The following is a 19,844-nucleotide window of genomic DNA, read 5'->3' on the forward strand; positions in this document are numbered from 1 at the left end:
GGGGGGGGGGGGGTCCTGCTCTTCTGCTCTGGCCCCAAACGCACCCTCTAGTGGCCACCCTGGTACACCACAGGCACAGGGCAGGCACCAACCCCCTCCCCACCACCGCCCTCAGGATGAATCATGTCCTTAGGATCCAAGAAGCCAAGTCTCCCCAGATCTGCCAAGGTTCTAAGCCTTCTGCCTAGCTCCACAGCTGACTTTTGGGCTGGCTTCCTCTTTTGTCTGGTTCAATGCGCAAGGACAGTATGAGCAAAAAGGCTCAGGCCACATGGTCCCTGCCCTGAGCTCTTTATTTAGTGCGGGAAGTCACAGGGCAGCACACAACAGGACCAAAAAATATGAGCAAACTTCATCTGTGCTTTAATCCATTTTTTAGGAAAAAAAATAGAATTGTGGTAACCCTTCAACACAATAATATCACACAAGTTTTAAAGTATGTGGTTCTGCCTTACATTTGCACAGAAATCTATCCATTCCACACATGTAAACATGGCAGAGACTAAGGAGCAAGTTTGTGCAAACATAATAAGGCCACAACTGGCCAGAAAGTGGCTTTTCTCTCCTAAGGCCAGGTGACTTGGGACCCTCTCGACTGTCACATGGGCCCTTCTTGCCTCTGGGGCTCAGCCACAACTCCCCCCAGGGGCCCCACCAGGCCTCTGACCCCAGAGAGAGGTAGCTCCACTTCTGGAGCAAGTTTCTCGGGCTCCTCTCCCCTGGAACTAGGGGATGAGGGTCTGGGAAGAGGCCACACTACCTGTCATACCTGAAGTCCCTTCGGGGAGCTGGTGACCAGGAGCGGCAGGATGAGGAGCCAGAGCCGGAGTGGCCGCAGGAACAGAGCTGCCAACTGGCCTTGCTGGGTGGGCTCTGGTAGGGGCAGTGGTCAGAGCAAGGGGGGCTGACCCCCGAGTCCGCTGCGTCGTTGTCCTCCTCCTCCCTCTCTTCCTCTTCCTCCAGGAGGAGGCTGCTCTCACCACTGCTGCTGCTGCTGTCCTCAAAGACATCATACTCAGGGCTGTTGCACGAGGCCAGGTCTTCATCCTCCAGGGCAGCCTCCAGCATCCCAAAGTGCTTGGTGAGGCTGGCACGGATCTCGTGGTCTCTCAGCTGCACACTGTCCTTGGGTGGCTGACAGACGTCACAGCTTGGGTTCTCTTCCTTCCCAGGGGCCTGCGTCTCTGCCCATGATGGGGTACCTTGCTGGAGCTGGTCCCCAGATGGCTCCCAGGACCTCAGCACCTTCCTCTGCAGGGCGTCCTCCGGCCTGAGCACCTGGCAGTAGTCATGGTCTCCAAAGGAACAGGAGAAGGGGCGCTTCTGGCCAGCCTGGGAGGCTGGCCGAGTTGGGACATGCTGCAGGTGGGACAGGAGCGCACTCCTTTCTGAGAGCTTCTTAGGCAGCTTATGGGCAGCTCCTGGGGCAGCCATGAGCTGGAGGGCCTCGGGGGAGGGGCGGCCGGGAGCAGTCTCCTGGCCTGGGCTGTGCTTGATGTCTGGCTTGAAGGGATCCTCCTCTGTGGGCTTGTAGGGAGGCGTGGTAGGGGGTGTGAGTCCTGCCCAGGCAAAAGGAGAAACATGTGAGGGGAAGCCACATCTCCTCTCCAAGGGACAGACACTGAGACCTTAACTTGGGACAGTAAAGGAGTAGTTGCATGCTATTACTCCCCCAACTGATGGACGGCAGGCATCACTAACTGATCACCGCACGGCTTGCTGCCCGAGCCCGGATGTGGCCTGGAAGCCCTTCAATTATTTGGCACTGGAGTGTCATGAGGTGCACTTGCCATCCCTTCTGTGGCCTGGTAATGGCAGCTGAAGCCTCCAAGTCGTTAGAGATGACATCTCCTGTTCTACCTCCAAGCAGTCAATGGCTCCGACTCAGGTGTCTCCCAGGGTGCAGCAAGGTGGGCACCACAGGTGAAACTGCCTACTGCATTTGGCCACCACAGCGCCCTCAATTTTCCTATACCCGACCTTGGCATTCTCCCTCAGGTACCACAGGAACTTGCTATAATGCCCATTTCTTCGTCTCCGGGGCTCCTGAAGCCTACAGGATAAAGGCCAAAAACCTATGCATTTGGGTCCTTTTATGACCGCTCTTTCCTGACCCTCCTCCCCTGTTCTAATGTGTAGCAGAACCCAGTGACCAATGTCAGGCTGTATTTCTACTCCTCCATGTCTCTGCCTGTTTTTCATTCTGTTTCTTTTTAGGTGCCGGGGATCGAACTCAGGACTTTGCGCTTGCAAGGCTGGCAGCGGAACCACTGAGCTAAATCCCCAGCCCCTACCTATGTTGACCTTGCTGAAAATTACACCCTCCCGTTTGTCTTCCAACGTCTGTTCATCCTTTAGGAGCAGCTCAGAGTCCCTACTTTGGCACCCAACAGTCTGCTTGGGCCACATTCCTGCCCAGTCCCAACCCTCTTTGATCCCAGAGGTCCTGTTCACACTCTGCATGTCTGACAGCGCTCTCGGGGAGTGGGTCTGTCCCCGCTACCCCCAGACCATGGGCTTCTCCAGGGAAGAACTGTGTCTTTCATTTCTGACCCCGTGTCACCTCCTATGCCTATGACCCTCCTCCTTAGAACACCCTCACCCTCACGGTGCATCGCAGTGCCCAGCGCAGCCCTTGCAGTGGTGGCAGGGGAGGCTCACTGGGCACCCATACTGCCTGGGATCTGTTCAGTATGGGGATTTGTGGCCAGGAGCCTTGCCAGCTCCCCCAAAGGCACCCCACCAGCTGAACCCCCTGGCTCACCTGCTGTGCCACAGAGCTCCACTGTCAGGGTCTGTTCAAAGCTCTTCTTGCCAAAAGGGGGGTTGCTGTGGAGAAGGGAAAGGAGGACAGAAAGGAAAGAGGCCGTCAGCAGCAGGACCCCACTGCCCAAGCTTTCAAGGAGGGCCAGGGCACACTGGAACGGACCCTGGTTCTGCCGCCATGGGTCTGGGGAGCCTTTGCCGGGGGGCCCTCACCCTGGCTGCTGGAGGAATTCAAGCTGCACAGCTTTTAGGAGACACAGGCAGGGTTGCTGGAGGGTGTGCAGACCACAAGTCTCGTGTCATTGCCACCTTTTCCCATGGAGAAGAAAGCTTACGAAATGCCCGAGGGTTGGTCCTCATCTTTCCCCTGGGCCTGCAGAGACCGGCTTCTAAAAACCAACCCTTTTCTTAGAGAGCTTAGCTCCCGCTGACCCTGACAACAGGCAGGGCAGGGGTCTATGAACAGAGCTGGGCTCGGGGTCGGACAGATTCACCCTGAACCCAACAACCACAAATCCAACAACACAAAATCTGATGGAATAATATACCAGAAATTTCTTTAAAATCTACCTTTGTGATAAGGCCAGCATGAGGCACCTTGAAGAGTCTGAAAAGAAGACCAACAAAAGGAAAATAAGATTCTTCAACATGGCACCACAAGCAGACATTTCCTCCCAAAGGACAAAGGAGGCCTCAAACTTTCAGGGATGCCGGAGGAGAGCTGACCCGATTTCTTATCCCTCTCTAGGGAAGGACAGGATCGAGTCCAGTCTACCTTCTGTCCCAGTGTCTGAGAGGAGGGGATCTCCGTAATTTTTCAGAGAGCAAACGTGCACAAGAGGTTGACTGGCCCGAGTGCAGCACCTTGGTGGGGAGCTTTCGTTCCCAAATGCTACAGCTGTGGGTTTTGGAGAGTCCAGCAGAGGGCTGAACCCTACACAGCAATGAGCCTCAGCTTCTGTGTTTTAAAATGGAGGGGTCACCGTATCTACCACCTAGGTCTCTTGGGAGAGGATGTGTTAGGTCTTAGACCAGCAAGTACACAGTAACTGGTATCATTACTACCATCATTAGCATTTAAATCACCTCACTGTGACGCTGGACTTATAGGCCAACACTTGTTACACTATCCCTAGAAGGTCTTCTTTAGGACACTTACCAAAATTTATAATCAGCCTCCTGTTTTGTTTTTGACTGCCTTTCTGCCCCCCTGAAACATAAACCCCGTGAAGGCAGGCAGGCATCTCGCTCCTTTTTCATTAAGCAATGCCTCGCCTGTGTGCCGGGGGTACACAGGTGGTTTCCTGAAGATCTGCCTCGACAGCACACTGCACAGAAAGGGAAGTGAAAAGCCACAGAGGAAAAGAGCCCTGCCCAACTCTGCACACTTTGGGTCGGGGCCCGAGACACGGGACCCCCGGCTGTTAGCCCAGTAGGATGTTCTAGACCCACCCCTGCCCTCTCTTGCAGACCGCTGGCTCTGACTACCTCTGGAAGGGAGCTGTGGGCAGCTGGGGTCCTCATCCGTGTCCCCACACCCACTCTCGCAGGGACTCTCCAGGGCAGGGATCTGGGGTCCCCGTAGGAGCTGCTGGTCATGGGTACTGTCCTCGTCCGCGGGGCTGCCCAGCTGTCCCTCCATGTCGCAGGCCTTGGGAGGCAGGCGCAGTGAGGACAGAGCACCTTGGGGCTCTGAGGGGGCCAGCAACTCATCAGAGAACGTCAGCCAGGGGCCCAGTTCAGGGTTCAGTCTCCGAGAGCGCCGCACAGGGCACACAGAGCCCTCCGGCTTCTTCCCCAGCTTGGTCCATGGCAGACCTCGGCCTGGCCTTTTCCTGCCCCACTCCTCCTCCTCCTCCTCTTCTTTTTCTTCTTCCTCTTCTTTGTCTTCATCCTCCTCTCCTTCGTCCTCCTCCTCCTCTTCTGCCTGCTGCTGTGGCCTGGCAGGCTGGCTGACGTCCCCTTTCACCTGCAGCCTCAGTGGACGCAGGCTCGGCCGGGGCCCTGAGCTCCTGGGGGAAGCTGCGATCCTCACCTCCTCCACTGGCACTGGGTGAGCAGGGGAGGCCCGGCTGTCTTTGGGGAGCCTGGGCCTTGACTGGGGTGTGAGAGAGGCATAGACAGGCATGGCCAGGCGGTAGGGTTTGCTGACATCACAGAGGACATCTTGAGCCAGAAGCTCTCTCAAGATGGAGAACTCAGCCCAGGAGGGTTTGGAGGGGTGCCGAGGCCTGGGCCGGACCTGCCTGGAGGGGCTGCCACGGGGCTGGGGCACCGGCTCAGGGGGCTGCGGGGGCAGCTTCCTCTGGGGGAGGCAGTAGGTGTGCATGTAGCGGATGAGCTGCACCATGGCCTGCATGTCCTCCTGGGTGGCCTGGGCGTAGGGGCTTGCTCTCCCCAGTGTCACAGCGGCCGGGTGAGAGGCTGGAGCTGGCTGGGGGCTCGCACAGTCCTCCCTGGGCAGTTTGTCCTCCTCGGCAAGCAGCTGGGGACTCAGAAGTTGCAGGCCCCTCTCTGGGGAACAGGCTTTCGCCCGGGGGCAGGAAGGCACCGAAGTGAGGTGCTTATGTAGTTCTGTACAACTCCGGCTCTGAGACTGTGGCACAAGGGCCTTCTTGTCTTGGGCGCTGTCCATCTAGAGTGAGACAAAGGCAAGAGTGAGGGAGGACGCACTGCTCCGCCCCCCTCCTCCCCCACAGCCAGGTGCTGGCCTGGCCTGCCTCACCTGGACCAGCCAGCACCTGGCTGTGCTCCGGAGTAGAACACCCCAGCCCTGGAAGGTTTCCCTGCCATGAAACTGGCCCCTGAGACACTTCTAGATGCACTTCAGAGGCCTGCTTGGTCTGTCACATGTCCCTTCTCCATCTCCTCCAGGCACAGGGTCAGGACCTGGGTTTCTGGCTGCCAACACTGGGAATGGGAGGGTACCACTGTAAATGGGAACACTGGGGTCCTTTCAGGGAGATGGGCATGTTCCAAAACTGGATTGTGGTCATGGTCACAAAACTGTAAATTTACTGAAAACCATACAATCATATTTTTAAGATAGGTGGCTTTTGGCAGGGCACCTGTTGTCCCAGTACTTAGGAGTCTGATGAAGAAGGATCACTGGAGCCCAGGAATTAAAGATCAGCCTGGGTAATACAGTGAGACTCCATCTCCAAAACACACAAAGGTGGCTTTTATGCTGTATACAGCACTTGAGAAAAGTTGTTATGAAAAGAGAAAAAAATTGCTTGGTATGCCCCTAGCGCTAGCACTCTGTGAGTCTGAGGCAGGATCAGAAGTTTGAGTCCAGCCTGGGCAACTTAGCTAATTGGCAAGAACTTGTCTCAAAAGGACTAGGGTGTGGATCCAGGTAAAGGCCCTGAGTTCAATCCAACAAGAAGAAGAGTTAAGAAGAAAGAAGAAGGAGGAGAAGGAGGAGGAGGAAGGGGGGAGGAAGAGGAAGACGAGGAGGAGGAGGAGGAGGAGAAAAAGAAAAATTCAAGAAGAAAAAAAGAAAGAAAGAAAGAAAGAAAGAAAGAAAGGAAGGAAGGAGGGAGGGAGGGAAAAATTCAGTAGCGTTCCAGCATCCACACGATAAAGGGAGGCTACCTGGGCAGGAGCCTGAGTCTCTGCATGCTGGCATTAGCCGATGTCTCTCCCGAGCCTTCCTGCCCATGGGCTCCTGCTCGGAGGCTTCCCTGCCACTGCCACTTTTTCCTGGGGCTTCCCAACAATGGCTGCTGGGTGTGTCGTCTCACTTAGAAGCCTTCTAATACCTCAGAGGGCAAAGAACTGGCCCACAGAGCAGCTCAGCTACTGCGAAATGGAATGCAGGAGGGTGGGCTTGTGCTCCAGGTCAGCCAGGACACGCAGGGCGGGAGCACAAGGAGAGGGATGTGGCCAGGCAGGAGGGGCAAGCATAAGTGCAGCTTTAAGAAGCAGGAAGCCCTGGAAATCACCTAGGTAAGCCCTCCTTGTTAGACGTGGGAGATGGAGCCCAAAAGAGGGTGTGCTTTGATCCTTGCTGTTCAGAGCTCCAAATTGCCTGCAGCCTCCACTGCCAGTGAGGATCCTGTTTCCATCTGTCATCCCATTAAACACGAACCCCGAGGGAAGGCCACTCTGTCCCTGCCCCGACCTGTGTCAAAGTCTAACAGCATCTGAAACCGTGAAGTGTGAAAGAAGTCCAGGGTTCTTTCTAGAACCCCAAATTGGACTGTATCTCAAGAAGCAGAGCGCAGGACAATGGCTCCACGACGTCTGTGTGAGGAGCACGAAGAGTCTGAAGTGGTCCGGACCGGCCACACATGCCGGAAGTGAGACTGCGTCCCTGGGCGACTTCTCCTGGGGCCTAGGCTAACTTCTGGGCCTGTGCAGAAATACCTTGACCCACGGCCGTTGACTTCTGGACCTGAGGCCAGCCTGACGCCAAGCGGTCCCCTCCTTCTGAGTGTCAGAGCTTGATGGTGGGGAGGATGTGGCCAGGAGGAGCTTCTGCAGCTGGGGAGAAGCAGAGAGAGAGTCTGGGGCTAGCAGGGCCAGACATGAGGATCAGAGCCTCCTATCGAGGCTGATCACACCTTAGCTGGCACCGCGGGACTGTGGGGAAGGCGCATGATGCCCTCGGATGACGCTCCCAACACAACGAATGCGGAAAGCATATTGCATAATAATCCAAAATATGCACAAATATCACACTAACGCATAAGTTCTTTTCAGAGTCATAACCCAAGAGAATAGCTGTGACTCTGGGAAACCAAACTGCCCTTGGATAATGCCTACCCATTCTATGGTTAAACTATTATCAGGACATTCTGTATATACTTTTAGTAGACACACATACACACAAACACACACACACACCACACACCTGTGAGGTTAGGTACCGAAATCATCTGAAGAAGAGTCAACTTCCTTTTGATCATTCATAGTAACTTTTAAAAAATTAATTTCTTAAGCTAAATGACATATAATTATTAAATTTCTATCTACCTAGGACAAACACTAAAGGGTAGACAATTAAAAGCATCTCCCCCCATCCTACGTCTCTTTGTTGTTCCCAGAAGCACAGGCCACTAACTATTCTCTGGTGCACCTATCATGAGATGGGCTTTAATCATATAATAACACAGATACATGTTACCTTCAACCCACTCGGCTATTTTTCACATATGGAATAATGTTAAAGTTTAGCTTGTCTTTTTTTCCTAGATAATTTTGCAATAGAGATTGTTGAAACTCCCCTGCTTCTGCACAGGCAGTGCTCGGTGCCTCCGAGCTGACACACCTAGAAGTTCTACCCAGGATCCATCATGGTCAAGGATAAAACGTGGTGAAGAAACATACAATGGGATTTTACTGCAGCAGTGTTTTCTGGGGAACGTGCCCCACCCCCACTGCAGCAAGGAGCCCAGGACTAGAAGGCAGAGACAAGGCATGCCCTACTCTCCTAAGGAGCTAAAGGACCCCCCCACTGCCTCACATGGACCCCAAATCAACATGCACCCTGACTTTGGATAGGAAAAGACTTCTGGCCCACAGGAAAGTGACCTGGTTCTACACAGCTCGGTCCTATTCACTGTGTGTGAGACCTGGGCAAGCCACTTCCCTCTCTGGGCCTTGGTTTCTCCATTGGCATAATGGGGGATAGAGAGAAGTAATGACTGGACCTGAACCTTTTTCTGACTCTAATAATACAAAAGGAGCTGCTGACCTCAGAAAAATGCACAAATATGTAGAGGTCTTAATTCCATGGGTGGGTGCTCTGGGATCCTTCACGAGACCTAGGGTCTGCGAAACTTTCAGGACCTCTCTACACTGGTTGGTATACTGAGAGTCTAGACAGTGAGTCTGTTTCCTGTGGGCCTAAAGGGCCTTCCAGTGCAAAAAACAGGTGCTCAAGAGAGGAATATGCATGAAGAAAAGTCTAAGGGATGGGAGGGAAACAACCGTTGACCAGCAGGGGTCGCTCTTTGCCTCGCCAAGATCTGGTGCCTATATAAAGCCCTGTGCAGAAATGGCCCTGAAACCTTGTTACCACCAATGGTCATGCCGGGACAATGACTTAGCTAGTGTTTACTGAGGGAGTTTATGTGCCAGACCTTGTTCTAAGTGCTCCCCATATATGACCTGCTCTAGCCTTGAATACCCTTTGAGGCATCCACTCATCTGTCAATAGGTCAGGAAGCTGTGAGAGAGAGGTTAAAAGAGGGTGGGTGCCTCAGGGACCCAAAAGCACTACTTAATGGGACTGGAATTCAAACCCTGCTGGTCTAAGTCCAGCCTGGAAGGAAGCAGGACCCTATCAGCAGGAGCCATCATGTGAGACAACATATTCTGTGCCAGCCAATGGTAGGTGCGTCTTAAATGTTTCCCACTGATTTGAGGACCCTGAAGGCAGTGAGGGAAAAAGCAAACAGCCCTAGACCGTGAGTCTGAACACCTGGGTCCTAGTCTTTGCTGGCACACCAACTTGCTCTGGAGGAGACCCTCCCTTTTCTAGTCCTCAGTTTCCCCAGAGCTGGGCTTGATAATCACCAAGGGCCTTTCTAGCGCCAGGTCTCCGTGACCTAAGAACTCTCCCCGCTCTGACAGGCTCTGATTTCCCACATGATTCCCACCAGCTCCCAGGTGAGGGAGGAGCACAAGGAGGCCACACCACACTGTGCACTCGCAGTGATGAGCTTCAAGAACGTCAGCAATGGCCTCCAGCGCCTGTGAGGTCCGGACCTCCTGGCAGTCTGAGCACAGCTGACTCCCTCTCCCCACAGAGCCACTCTGCTGCCTGCCTTTTGTGTGCCCGGTGTACTCGCAGATAGCACTGGACTTGTGCTGGGGGAGGACACACCCATCTGCTCCCCCTGGAAGGCCATGCAAGGGGATCTGTCTAAACTGAAAAATCATGCATGTTTAGACCAGGACATCCAGTTCCAGGAGTTTATTCACTGACTGGGGCAAAACCTGCCTGGACAGAGTGACTATACACTGGGTATGACAATGCAGGAATCAAACAACACAAATCCCTGTTAGCAGGGATGTGGTTTAAATAAAGGATGGCATATCCTCACCCAGGAACACTACACAGCCAACAAGAAGGGTGAAACTCCTCATTTGGAAAAGCTTCCAAGACACACAGCCAAATGAGAGAGCAAGGTGAGGGACTGAGCACATATAACACAGGCTCTCTTTTGTAGTAAAAAAAAAAAAAAGGTGAAGAGGAAAGTCACATAACAAATCTGTAACCATGGTTACCTCTGGAGAAGGAAAAAAAGCGATTGTGAGAGGGCAAAGGAGGTTTTGCTTGTAACTGTTCACATTTCCTGCTTGGATTTTTACCATGTCTATATAATCTTTAGAAAGATGTTTGCATGTAATTTCAAGGACTTAACACATGACTCAAGTCAACCTTTGAAATCCTAAGGAGCCTACGGAATTCAGGTGAAGCCTAGCTGGGTGGCATCAGACCTCTGGGCCAGGCTCTCCGCCAGGAACATGGAGCCGTGATGCACAGCGGCCCTGGCGGTGCCCAAGCTAGCGGCACTGCACCCAACCCCAGGCCAGCACCATTACCTCAGCTAGAAAGGTTCTCACCAGGGAAAGCTCATCAACCTCCGAGGCTGGGGCCAGAGCCTCTGGGGTCGGGCTGGGCGGTGCAGACAAGGGTGCGGGTGAGGCCGACGTGCAGGACGGCGTGTCTCCTTCATCCAGGGCCGAGAAGGCGGCCAGCCCCATGTCATCCTCGGGGATGTCGTCCAGGGTCTTGGTGAGGGCCGCCAGGAGCGCCTCATTCTCACTGTCGATCTGGAAAGAAGAGGCAGGGGGAGAGCTGACATCTTCTCCACAGAGAGCTGCTCTTCTGCATTCCTTTCGGGCGTCCCAGGTCTCTCTCATGGCTAAAACCTGACCTGTGCTGGGGGAATGAATGCAAATCAGTCTGCCCTCATCGGAAAGATCTGGCTAAACTGAAAATCACGTACCTTAAGACCAGGAGTTCCACTGACAGGGGACAAAGGCCAGCTGTCTGCATAGTGGAAACCTGCTGTGTCCGCTCTGCTCCACAACCTCCTGCCAAATGTCTTTCCCTACCCCTGTGCCCATCAGATCTGCTCAGTGCTGCTGGGACAGCAGATGCCCAGTAAAGGTTTTGCTAACTCTAACACCCCTATAGGCCGTAGGTGGTAAGGGAAAGGGCCCTTCCCTCCCTGGAGACCCAGGCTTGGCTCTGCTGCGCACCAGAGTGTGACCTGGCTCATACAGGTGTCCCTAGGAGCAATGCCTGCGTTTTCCGCTAAGGACCGAGGTTGTCCCCAACACTCTCAGCAGTACCCTTGAGGCCCTAGCCCCTTGGGCTCTGAGACAATGAAGGCTGAACAAGCCAGGGCTCAACCATGACAAGAACAACCACAGCAATAATGACATAGCTACTGTTTCCGTGTGGGGTCCCAGGTTGGGAGCTGGGCTTGAATCCCACGGCTCAAACTTACCAAGAGTGGGTCCCTAGGCAAGTAGTTTCCTTGCCTGTCAAAAAGGATAACAGCACCTACTTTGTGGGGCTGTCACTTAGAGACAGATGAGTTAATATAGGGAGGATGTTTAGGAGTCGGACCTGGCCCAGAGCAAGCGCTCGATGTTACTGTGATGACAATATGTTACCACAATGTGATGGCGAGGACGACGATGGTGGCCGTGCTGGTGGTGGCAACCCTTTCTCTGCCTTTCACCCCCCAGGACTGTCCTCCCCCGGCTTTTGTCAGGCACCGCTGACACAGCACACTAAGATCCCCATGGCCCTGCCCTCCTGCAGCCCACCCTCCGGTGAAGGTAGAGTCAAAGAAGTAAAAAAAAAAAAAAAGGCCGGAGATTTAGCTCAGTGGCACTGCACCACTGCACCTGCCTCGCAAGCACAAGCTCCCGAGTTCCATCCCTGGTACCCACCCCCCAACACAAGTTAAAACACACACACACACACACACACACACACACAAGCTCATTGCAAAGCATAAGAAAGGGCTGGGAGCCAGAGAAGAGGAACATGACCAAGCTTAAAGGCTACCTGGGGTCGGCCACGGAAGCTTTCTCTGAGCAGCTTTGTGACAGTTAAGCTTAGTTGTCTCCTTGATTAGCTTAGAAGCCACCTAGGGGATAGTAAAACACACTTCTGAGTGTGTCGTGGGGGGAAATGGAGGTACAACCCTGAGGCTTATGTCTGGCCCCTCGCCCTTCCTCTCTGCCACCGTTCCCTGCTCTGCCTCCCAGCCGCCATGAAGCAGGCAGCTTTGCTCTGCCACGACCTTCGATAATCATGCTTCTGTCCTGGAGCCACTGACCATGGACTGAACTCCTCAAACTGTGAGCCAAAGGAACCCTCTTTTCCTTTAAGTTGCAGTTATTCCATCCGGCAATGAGAATACTAATACAAGTTCACATCTCAACTTAGCCTTGAAAGACACCAAGCAGGCTGAGCGCTAAGGAGTGAAGACCCAGGCAAAGGGGGTGCCCAGGGTAAAGTCCTGGGGCAAAGAGCCCTGCTCAGAGAGAGACAGAGACCTGGTCAACATCACCTCAGTGAGCATGTCAATCACCCGTACAAAAGGAGCTCTGTTCTGATGTCCACTTTGCAGGTGAAGAAACTGCCTTATAGAGTTTCAGCAACTTGCCATGAGTCACCTAGCAAATAATGGGCAAAGCCAGGTCTGGGACTGAGTGCCCCACGCTCAGGTGAGTGAAGGTGCTTCACTTCGTGCAGGGAGGGTAGGCCTGTCCACTCCCAGTCTCCAGGATGTTAGCCAGAGGCCCAGAGCAGAGATCACTGCTCCTAGGCAAGGACAAGCACCTCTATCAGTAAGCCTGGGCTCCCGGGCCTGTTCTGGCAGAAGCACATGCTGTCACATGATGCCTCCCCAGCATACTTTCCCATCCCAGGTCAGGCTGTTTATCCTTCCTTCAGGAAGTTCATCTGAAATCCACATCTCATGACAGCCTGTTGGCTGCACTAAATCTGTTCCAGGCCTTGCAGTCAGAACAGCAGCTGAGTAACTCCAAAGGGGGGACATGGGGAGAGGAGAACAAACACATTTGTAATTTTTAGAACAGAGCTAAGAATAAAAGTCAAAAGGAAGATCTTGGTTGGACCTGACCCAAGCTCTGGGAATGGGGGCCCCTGGGCAGATCAGGCCCACGGACCCTGGCTTTAGAACGTAATGGGGTCTCCAAGACAACTATAAACTACATGAACTGTGAACACGTACAAAAAAAAAATTGCAGTGGGGCTCACTTGGCTGCCTCTGGCCCCCACAACAAATCTTCCCTAACCCCCAGGCCGGACTTCCAACCCAGTGCTCCCACAATGATCTTTCCAACTCGATGGGGAGTCAAGATCCTGGAACTTGGAGCTCAGTGGCCAATAACAGGCCCTGCCACAGAGTGACCCTGGGAAAGTCATTTCCTCCCTCTGAGCCTCGTTCCCTTACCCATACAGTGGGAAGACCTGAGCCTGGGCCGTCTCCCCGGCGTGGCTGAGGAGAGCGCTCCACTGGGTGCCCGGAGCATGGGAAGCTGCAGAGGAATTGAGTAAAGAAATGAATGAGCCAAACAATGAACAACGGCCGATGGCGGGAGACTGAGTTCAGAGTCTCAAAGACTGGATTCTAGAGGGAAGTCATCCAGAAATGACATCACCAGCACTGGGTGGAATGAGAATCCACACTCTTTCCCAGGGACCGTAGCAGACGGCCCAGAGCCATTATGAATTATCATGCTTATCAGATCTGGAAGGGTCTCAGGGCCAGGTTAGTGACCCGTGGTGCCAAATACATGTCACACATATGCCCACTGTGGTACACAAACCCTGATGGTGGGCCCGCCTGTGGTGGTGCTGGTTCCTTCCACACCAGCACCTCTCTTGACACAGGGCTCCGGGCCACAGCCAGCACTCCTAAGGCACCCTAGCTGCCATTCTTTTTTGCTGGAAGAGGCTGAAGCCCCAGGAAAGAAACTTGTCAAGGTCTTACCGCCAATCAGGGATGAGAACTTGGGACTTAGAAAGCTGACCCTGGCTACTGAGTGCCAGGGACAGGGTGAAACAAAGAAAAACAGCTGCAAACTCTAGAAGCACCCATCAAGTTGGGTGAAGGTAAAAGTGACTAACAAAAGGCCTTCCCTGTTCCCACCTCCTTGGGCTGCTCAGCACTAGAATGGTCTCCACAGGGGCTGCAGGTGCTAAGTGGCAGGAAGGAGAGGTCCTTCCTGCCTACCCAGCCCCCTCTCTCCCTCTGCACCATCCTGTGGGCACCTAGCGTATCTATCTATCGTATTGCCTCAAGGGGGGCTGCACACCCTCTCCTTTCTCCGGGCCCATTAGCTCGGCTCCCCCTGCTCCGCTTAGAAATGGAGTGCGAATTAATGAGGAGTTAATCAGCTGAGGAAAGGATATTAATAGACTTGGCCCCACCCCCAGCCTTCCTGAGCCGAACTTGAGCTGGAGGAAAAAGAGCCTTTAAGAAATCCGAGGGAAATGCTTCATTTGGGGGACTTGATATGGCTTCGGGATGGCACAGACCAGCATATAGACTGTCAGTGCTGCAAAGGTGCCCAGAAATCCTCCACTGTCCAGCAGGCTTTGTTGAGCCCCACTAAACTCAAGAAATTGCCCTCTTCCCCATTTTTTTCTGGGAGAAAGTCCATGATTTCATCCAAGTCTAAAAAGGACACAGTGGTTCTCCTCTCCCACACCAAGCACATTAAGGGTCACCTAATCTAGTCCACGTTCCTTCACTCCTCACACTGTCCAAGCTCACAGAGCATAGAACCACCAAACACCTGCTGAGTCTAGAAATCCTAAGTGCCCACCGGTCCCAGGCCCTACAAACTCTGGGCATAGGAGAAATGTCCCTGTTCCAAAAGGCTGTCAACCCTTACAGCCACAGCTTCGTCTCCACTCTTCTAGTTTGCCCCACAGCGGGGATGTTCAGTTGTTAGAACGTTGCTCTGACGCAAGCAGGCAGACTCCACGATTCCCACTGGGTCCCACAAGGAGACTGTCCAAACTACTGGGAGGAAAACCAGAACCTAGGGCCCTTGGATCCCAGCTCAATGAATGGGTCCTTTCCAACCTTTTGCAACAGAGAAAAGACTGCAATTGATTCTACTGTTCAACAAATAGAACTGAGCCCTTGCAGTGTGCAGGGCCCCAGAGATGATGAAAAACGTGAGAGACGTGTTACACTTGAGATGGGAGCTCAGGAGAAGAAGCAACCAGCCAGCTGACTCCTTGGGAGGAGGCAACATGAGAGATGGGCAGGGAGCCTGTGTTCACAGGACAACTGTTTCTGAGGTCCTGACAGAGTACTGGACACCACGCAGGATGTGGACACACCCCACGCAGCGTTTACTATGGCTGGGCCAGGACTAGGGGCAGACCCTGAGCACATCACACATGCACGGCAGGTACTGTAGTGAGTAGTGGAAGGCAGAACTGGCTTCTGCTGGGGTGTGCAGGCCCTGACGCAGAGCTCTGCCAGCTGTGCGTCATCCTCCTCATGGGGCTGGGATCCTGGGGCTACACCGTTCCATGCAAAGGCAGGACACTGGCAGAGAACTGCTGGGGTGTCTGGCCAGGAGTACATGTGTATGTATGGGGGGTCCGTGCAATCTGTGCATGGGTGCTCTGGGCAGCACCCCAGCCCTTCTCCTACATGAGATCTTCACAATCGGAGAGCAGTTTCAGGAAGTTTGCCCTCTGAGAGGGTGGGTGCAACACTGAAGGCATCATTCTGTTCTCAGATAAGGAGATGGGGGACATGGATGGAGCCAGAGTCGGAGCCCAGCTCTCAGACTCCTCACAGGATTGGCAAAAGCGTTCAGTGCAGCAGTAAGGGATAAAGGATCTTCGGTTAGAGTCTGCCCTGAACCCTTCCTGAGCAGGTGACTTTGGACAAGTAACTTCACCTTTCCAGCTTTGCTCTCCTTACCTGTGAAATGGGTTATCAGTAACACACAGCTTATAGGTTACACTAGTTCCAGCAGAAGTGCAGACTCCTTACCATGACCTACAAGAGGCTATGTGGTCAGGCCCCTGCCTGCTGCTCCAACCCCACCTCCTAGCACTTTTTTCTCGGCCTTTCTGCTCCCCGCCCCTGCTGGCCTTCCCTGCCTTACTGGTCTGCAGCTTACTCCTGTCCGGAGCACTCTTGCCCTTGCCCTTTGGGCTTCAGGGCTCTTTCCTCATCCTGCAGCTGGGCCCACTTCTTTGGGAGGTCTTTTCTGGCTGGCCAGCAGACTGCAAACCTTCCCATTCCTTGGTATTTCCCTGTGTGCTCTGTCCCAAGCCCAGTGGCCGCTGCTGTTTCTGGGTTTGCCCTTGTCGGTGCCGTCCACTGACGGACACAGTGCCCGACACACAGGGGACTCGACAAGCCTTTCCAGAAGGACTGACAGCGCCTGTGGGAGGACTATTTGAGGCAACACTGCGGCCTGCCATGATAGCAGGTGGCACATGGCATGTCATTACTTCGCCACATAGGCACAGCTGGCTGTAGTTTCAGCCCCCAAACTTGATAGGGGAGGAAATGTCAAGAAAAGAATAATGAATGCAAAGGTATCCATCACCCAGCTTAACCCACAGCCAGTCTTATTTTGTCTATTGCTTTGTGCTGCACACCCACACGCACACACGCAAGTGCATGCAGAGTGTGCTTTCTTCACAAGCAAACCCCAGCCACTGTATCCCTCCAGGTGGCTTAAAGGAAGCCATATCCACCCAAGGTGCACGGGAAGTATACAGGACCGACAGGCCTGCGCGTGGGGCATGGCCTCTTGTTAAAGAACCTTCAACTGGAAAGTAGGGAAAAGTGTGTCTACAACTAGGAGACATTAAGAGAATTAAATGGGTAATGTACACCGGGACAGCCCTACCGCAGAACAGGTGCTCAGTGACTGAGTCCTTCTTCCTCCTGGCTCAGGAAGCAGCAGACTGGATTTGGTTCTAGTCCTGCCACTGGCTAGGCAAACTGCTCATTGTGTGTGACTTAACTTGCCGAGCCTCAGCTTCCCTATGTGTAAAATGGGGGAAATAATGGTGCCTTGCCTCACGGGGAGGGTGAGGATTTGATGAGACACGCAGGGAGCAGAGGATGTGGTGCCCGGTTCTGCCAAGAAGGCCCAGAGGGGACTGCTCATCCTAGCTCTTAGTTTTGAGAGGTGGTAACTTGGGCCAGGTGAGGGAATGGGAGCTGCCCCAGGTCAGGTGCGGACCCAGGACAAGAAGCAGTGTCCCCAGGGCTTGGGTGGGTGCAGGAACTTCTGGGTGAGTGAATGTAGAGGGCGGGGAGAGGACAGAGGCACGTGGGCAGGGGTGAGGCCGGGCACCTACCTGGAAGAGCTCGCAGTCGTCTGGGCTGTACTGGCTGGGCTCAGTCTCTGAGTTCTCTGGGCACCACTGCAACCCCCCGAAGCAGGTGGCTGAATCGAAGTCACTGGTGTCCAACTGGGACAGGTCGAGCTCTGGAAAGTCGGCACAGAGTTGCTCCTCCCCGGATCCTCCACCCTGAGGAGACAGGAAGGAAGGAGGCAGATCAGAACTGAGCTTGGCTGGACCCAAGCAGAGGGCCCCTTACTAACAACACTGCAGATCTGGAGCCTTGGCCAAGGCCCAATTTCGCCAAATGACCAACAAATGCAAGATCTTCCCCACTCCTTACAATCGCTGAAGCTACCGGTAGTCGAGTCAGGCCCCAGCAGTACAGTCCCCCTGTGCCCTCTCCTCTTCTCTGTGCACTCCTATACATCCCTCAAGGCCCTGCCCACATGGCATCTCTTTTCTCTTACTGGAGACAACTTTAGTAGAATCTGTAAATAGAGAATTACTCCTTTATACAACTGTCCCCATAAGGGGATTTCTCAAAGTTAACCACCCCTTAATATTCACATTGAAATACAACACAGCAACAATGATGGGTGACATTATTGAATGATTATAAGGTTCTGAATAAACACCCGAATTCCCAGGGAATTTAGAGGGTTATTTTGAATAACCACAATGTAGAAGACCACCCACTGGTAGGCAGAGCCATTAATACATCTGCACCAAGAAATACTACTGTGTTACTGAGAAGAATGAGGCAGATATACAGATCACCTCCAAGACACGTCAAATAAATATAATCTCTCATGTATAAAGAGAATGAAAGAACAATCGAGCTATACTTTTCTCAGGGTAGGATAATATATATACAAACACACAGGAAGAGGCCTCAGAGCCATGTGACAGAGGGCAGTGGGGTAGAAGCAGGACCACGTGAACCAGTGGTTCTCAAAGCCTGGTCAGGCTCGGGACCAGCTGCAGAAGCACCAGCGGGGGTACTTGCTGTGGGAACAGTAATGCAAACTCTCAGGCCAGCCCCAGAGATCCTGAATGAGAAAGCGGCCCACCACCTTCTCCCCCAGTCTCCTGAGTTTAACACCCCAGTCTCCTGAGTTTAACAGTCACTGACGGAAGGGCTGAGAGATTCAGAGTCACAAGGAGGATGGCCCGGGCTCCTGGCAGACATGAGCTGAAATCCCCCCTCAGCAGCGGTGAGACTTCGGGTCCGTCCCTTCATCCCTCTGAAATCCAACAGCCTCCTGTAAAAGGGACCCCAGCACCACCTGCCCCGCGGGGTTAAGAGCACAAGAGGCAGTTTGCAGCCTGGCCCACTGAGAGCTCAGTAAATGTCACCTAACAGTAATGACATGAAATAATGATGCTACCAATAGTGGAAACAGTTGTGTCTCATGGCAGGCAGGGAGGGGTGGGACCTGTCTGAGAGAACAAAAAAAGGCAAACATGAAACCAAAGAGAAATAGGTTTTGCCCAGGCCTTTTCCTTAATTGTTCCCACTTACTAGGCCTCATAAATTATGAATAAATGTATATAATTAGCCAACTTGACACAGGAAAAAAAAGGCTTTTATCCAAATTTGGGTCAATGCCTTAATTGGCATTTTGCAAGAATCCTGCCTGCACAGGTAGTACCAGGGCCTCCAAGAGGTGGCTCCCAGCTGAGTCTCAGGCCAAGCAGACTGAGCCCTGCAAGACTCTGTCACCAGAGACATTGCCTCTGACATCCTGCACTCTGACTGTTCATTCTTCCTCCAATCTACGTGGATTCAGTGGCCTTAAATACTGAGCTACTCTGAGACAGATACTGTGCCGGCTGTTATGACCAGGGCCAAAAGACACAGAATCCCTGTCTTGAAATTTAGGAGATGATGTTACATACATAATCATGAAAATGAAATGTGATTACAGCAATTCTCCCTTATATGTGGTTTCAGTTACACATGACAACTATACTCTGAAGATATCAATCACTTAACAGTGTACCCTGAGTGTCACTTGGGCAGGTGTCATTTCAACCAGTCAATCCCTGTATTGAATAAATTTAATACAATCGTCATTTTTATATTTCCTATTATATTATCTTATAAAAATTAACAAAAAATATTCAATGTTTGGTTATCCTGCATTTAAATAACTGGACTGGCAAGTGGTTAAGTAGAAATTCTGGAAATAAGCAAAATTGACTAGCATGATGAAATCCTGAATAGTCCTGCTGTGTCTCATTGGGGCACGAACACTCTTTTGTCAAGTGTATCCACACTGTATATACTACCCTCCCACCAATCACTTAGTAACCATCCTAGTCAGCAGATCAACTATGGGAATTGTGTTCTGGCAACGTTTCTTTTCCTGACTAGTGGTCCCAAAGTGCAAAATAAACCAAAGAAAATCCACAACATGTTTTCTATAAAAAAAAAGGTGAAAGTTCTTGATTTAATAAGAAAAGAAAAAAATCCTATGCTGAGGTTACTAAGACCTACAATAAGAATGAATCTTCTATCCATTAATTTGTGAAGATGAAAGAAGCCAGTTTTGATGACATATCTCAAAATGCAAAAGTTACGGCCACAGTACCTGGGGTAAGTGCATAGTTAAGATAAGACGAAATAAGGGCTGGAGATTTAGTTCAGTAGTGTGGCTGCCTGCCTCAAAAGCAAAAGGTCCTTAGTTCACTATCCAGTACTGCAAAAAAAAAAAAAAAAAAAAAAAAAAAA

At 52.5% G+C, this 19,844-nt stretch overlaps 1 protein-coding gene across 1 annotated transcript in view; it reads right to left on the bottom strand.

The window, feature by feature from the left end:
• The window catches only part of Ppargc1b (PPARG coactivator 1 beta), a 91,303-nt gene that overhangs the window by 9,667 nt on the left and 61,792 nt on the right, over positions 1-19,844 (bottom strand). The window contains exons 3-9 of the mRNA XM_033765544.1: positions 17,123-17,296; positions 10,345-10,554; positions 7,138-7,254; positions 4,255-5,401; positions 3,337-3,373; positions 2,765-2,829; positions 770-1,559 (exon numbers count right to left, since the gene is read on the bottom strand). Of these exons, the coding sequence (XP_033621435.1) occupies positions 770-1,559; positions 2,765-2,829; positions 3,337-3,373; positions 4,255-5,401; positions 7,138-7,254; positions 10,345-10,554; positions 17,123-17,296 (2,540 nt within the window). The remainder of the gene's footprint in view (positions 1-769; positions 1,560-2,764; positions 2,830-3,336; positions 3,374-4,254; positions 5,402-7,137; positions 7,255-10,344; positions 10,555-17,122; positions 17,297-19,844) is intronic.

The sequence above is a fragment of the Fukomys damarensis genome, unplaced genomic scaffold (assembly GCF_012274545.1).
Source record: "Fukomys damarensis isolate Sample0158 unplaced genomic scaffold, DMR_v1.0_HiC HiC_scaffold_3, whole genome shotgun sequence".
Classification (NCBI taxonomy): Eukaryota; Metazoa; Chordata; class Mammalia; order Rodentia; family Bathyergidae; genus Fukomys; species Fukomys damarensis.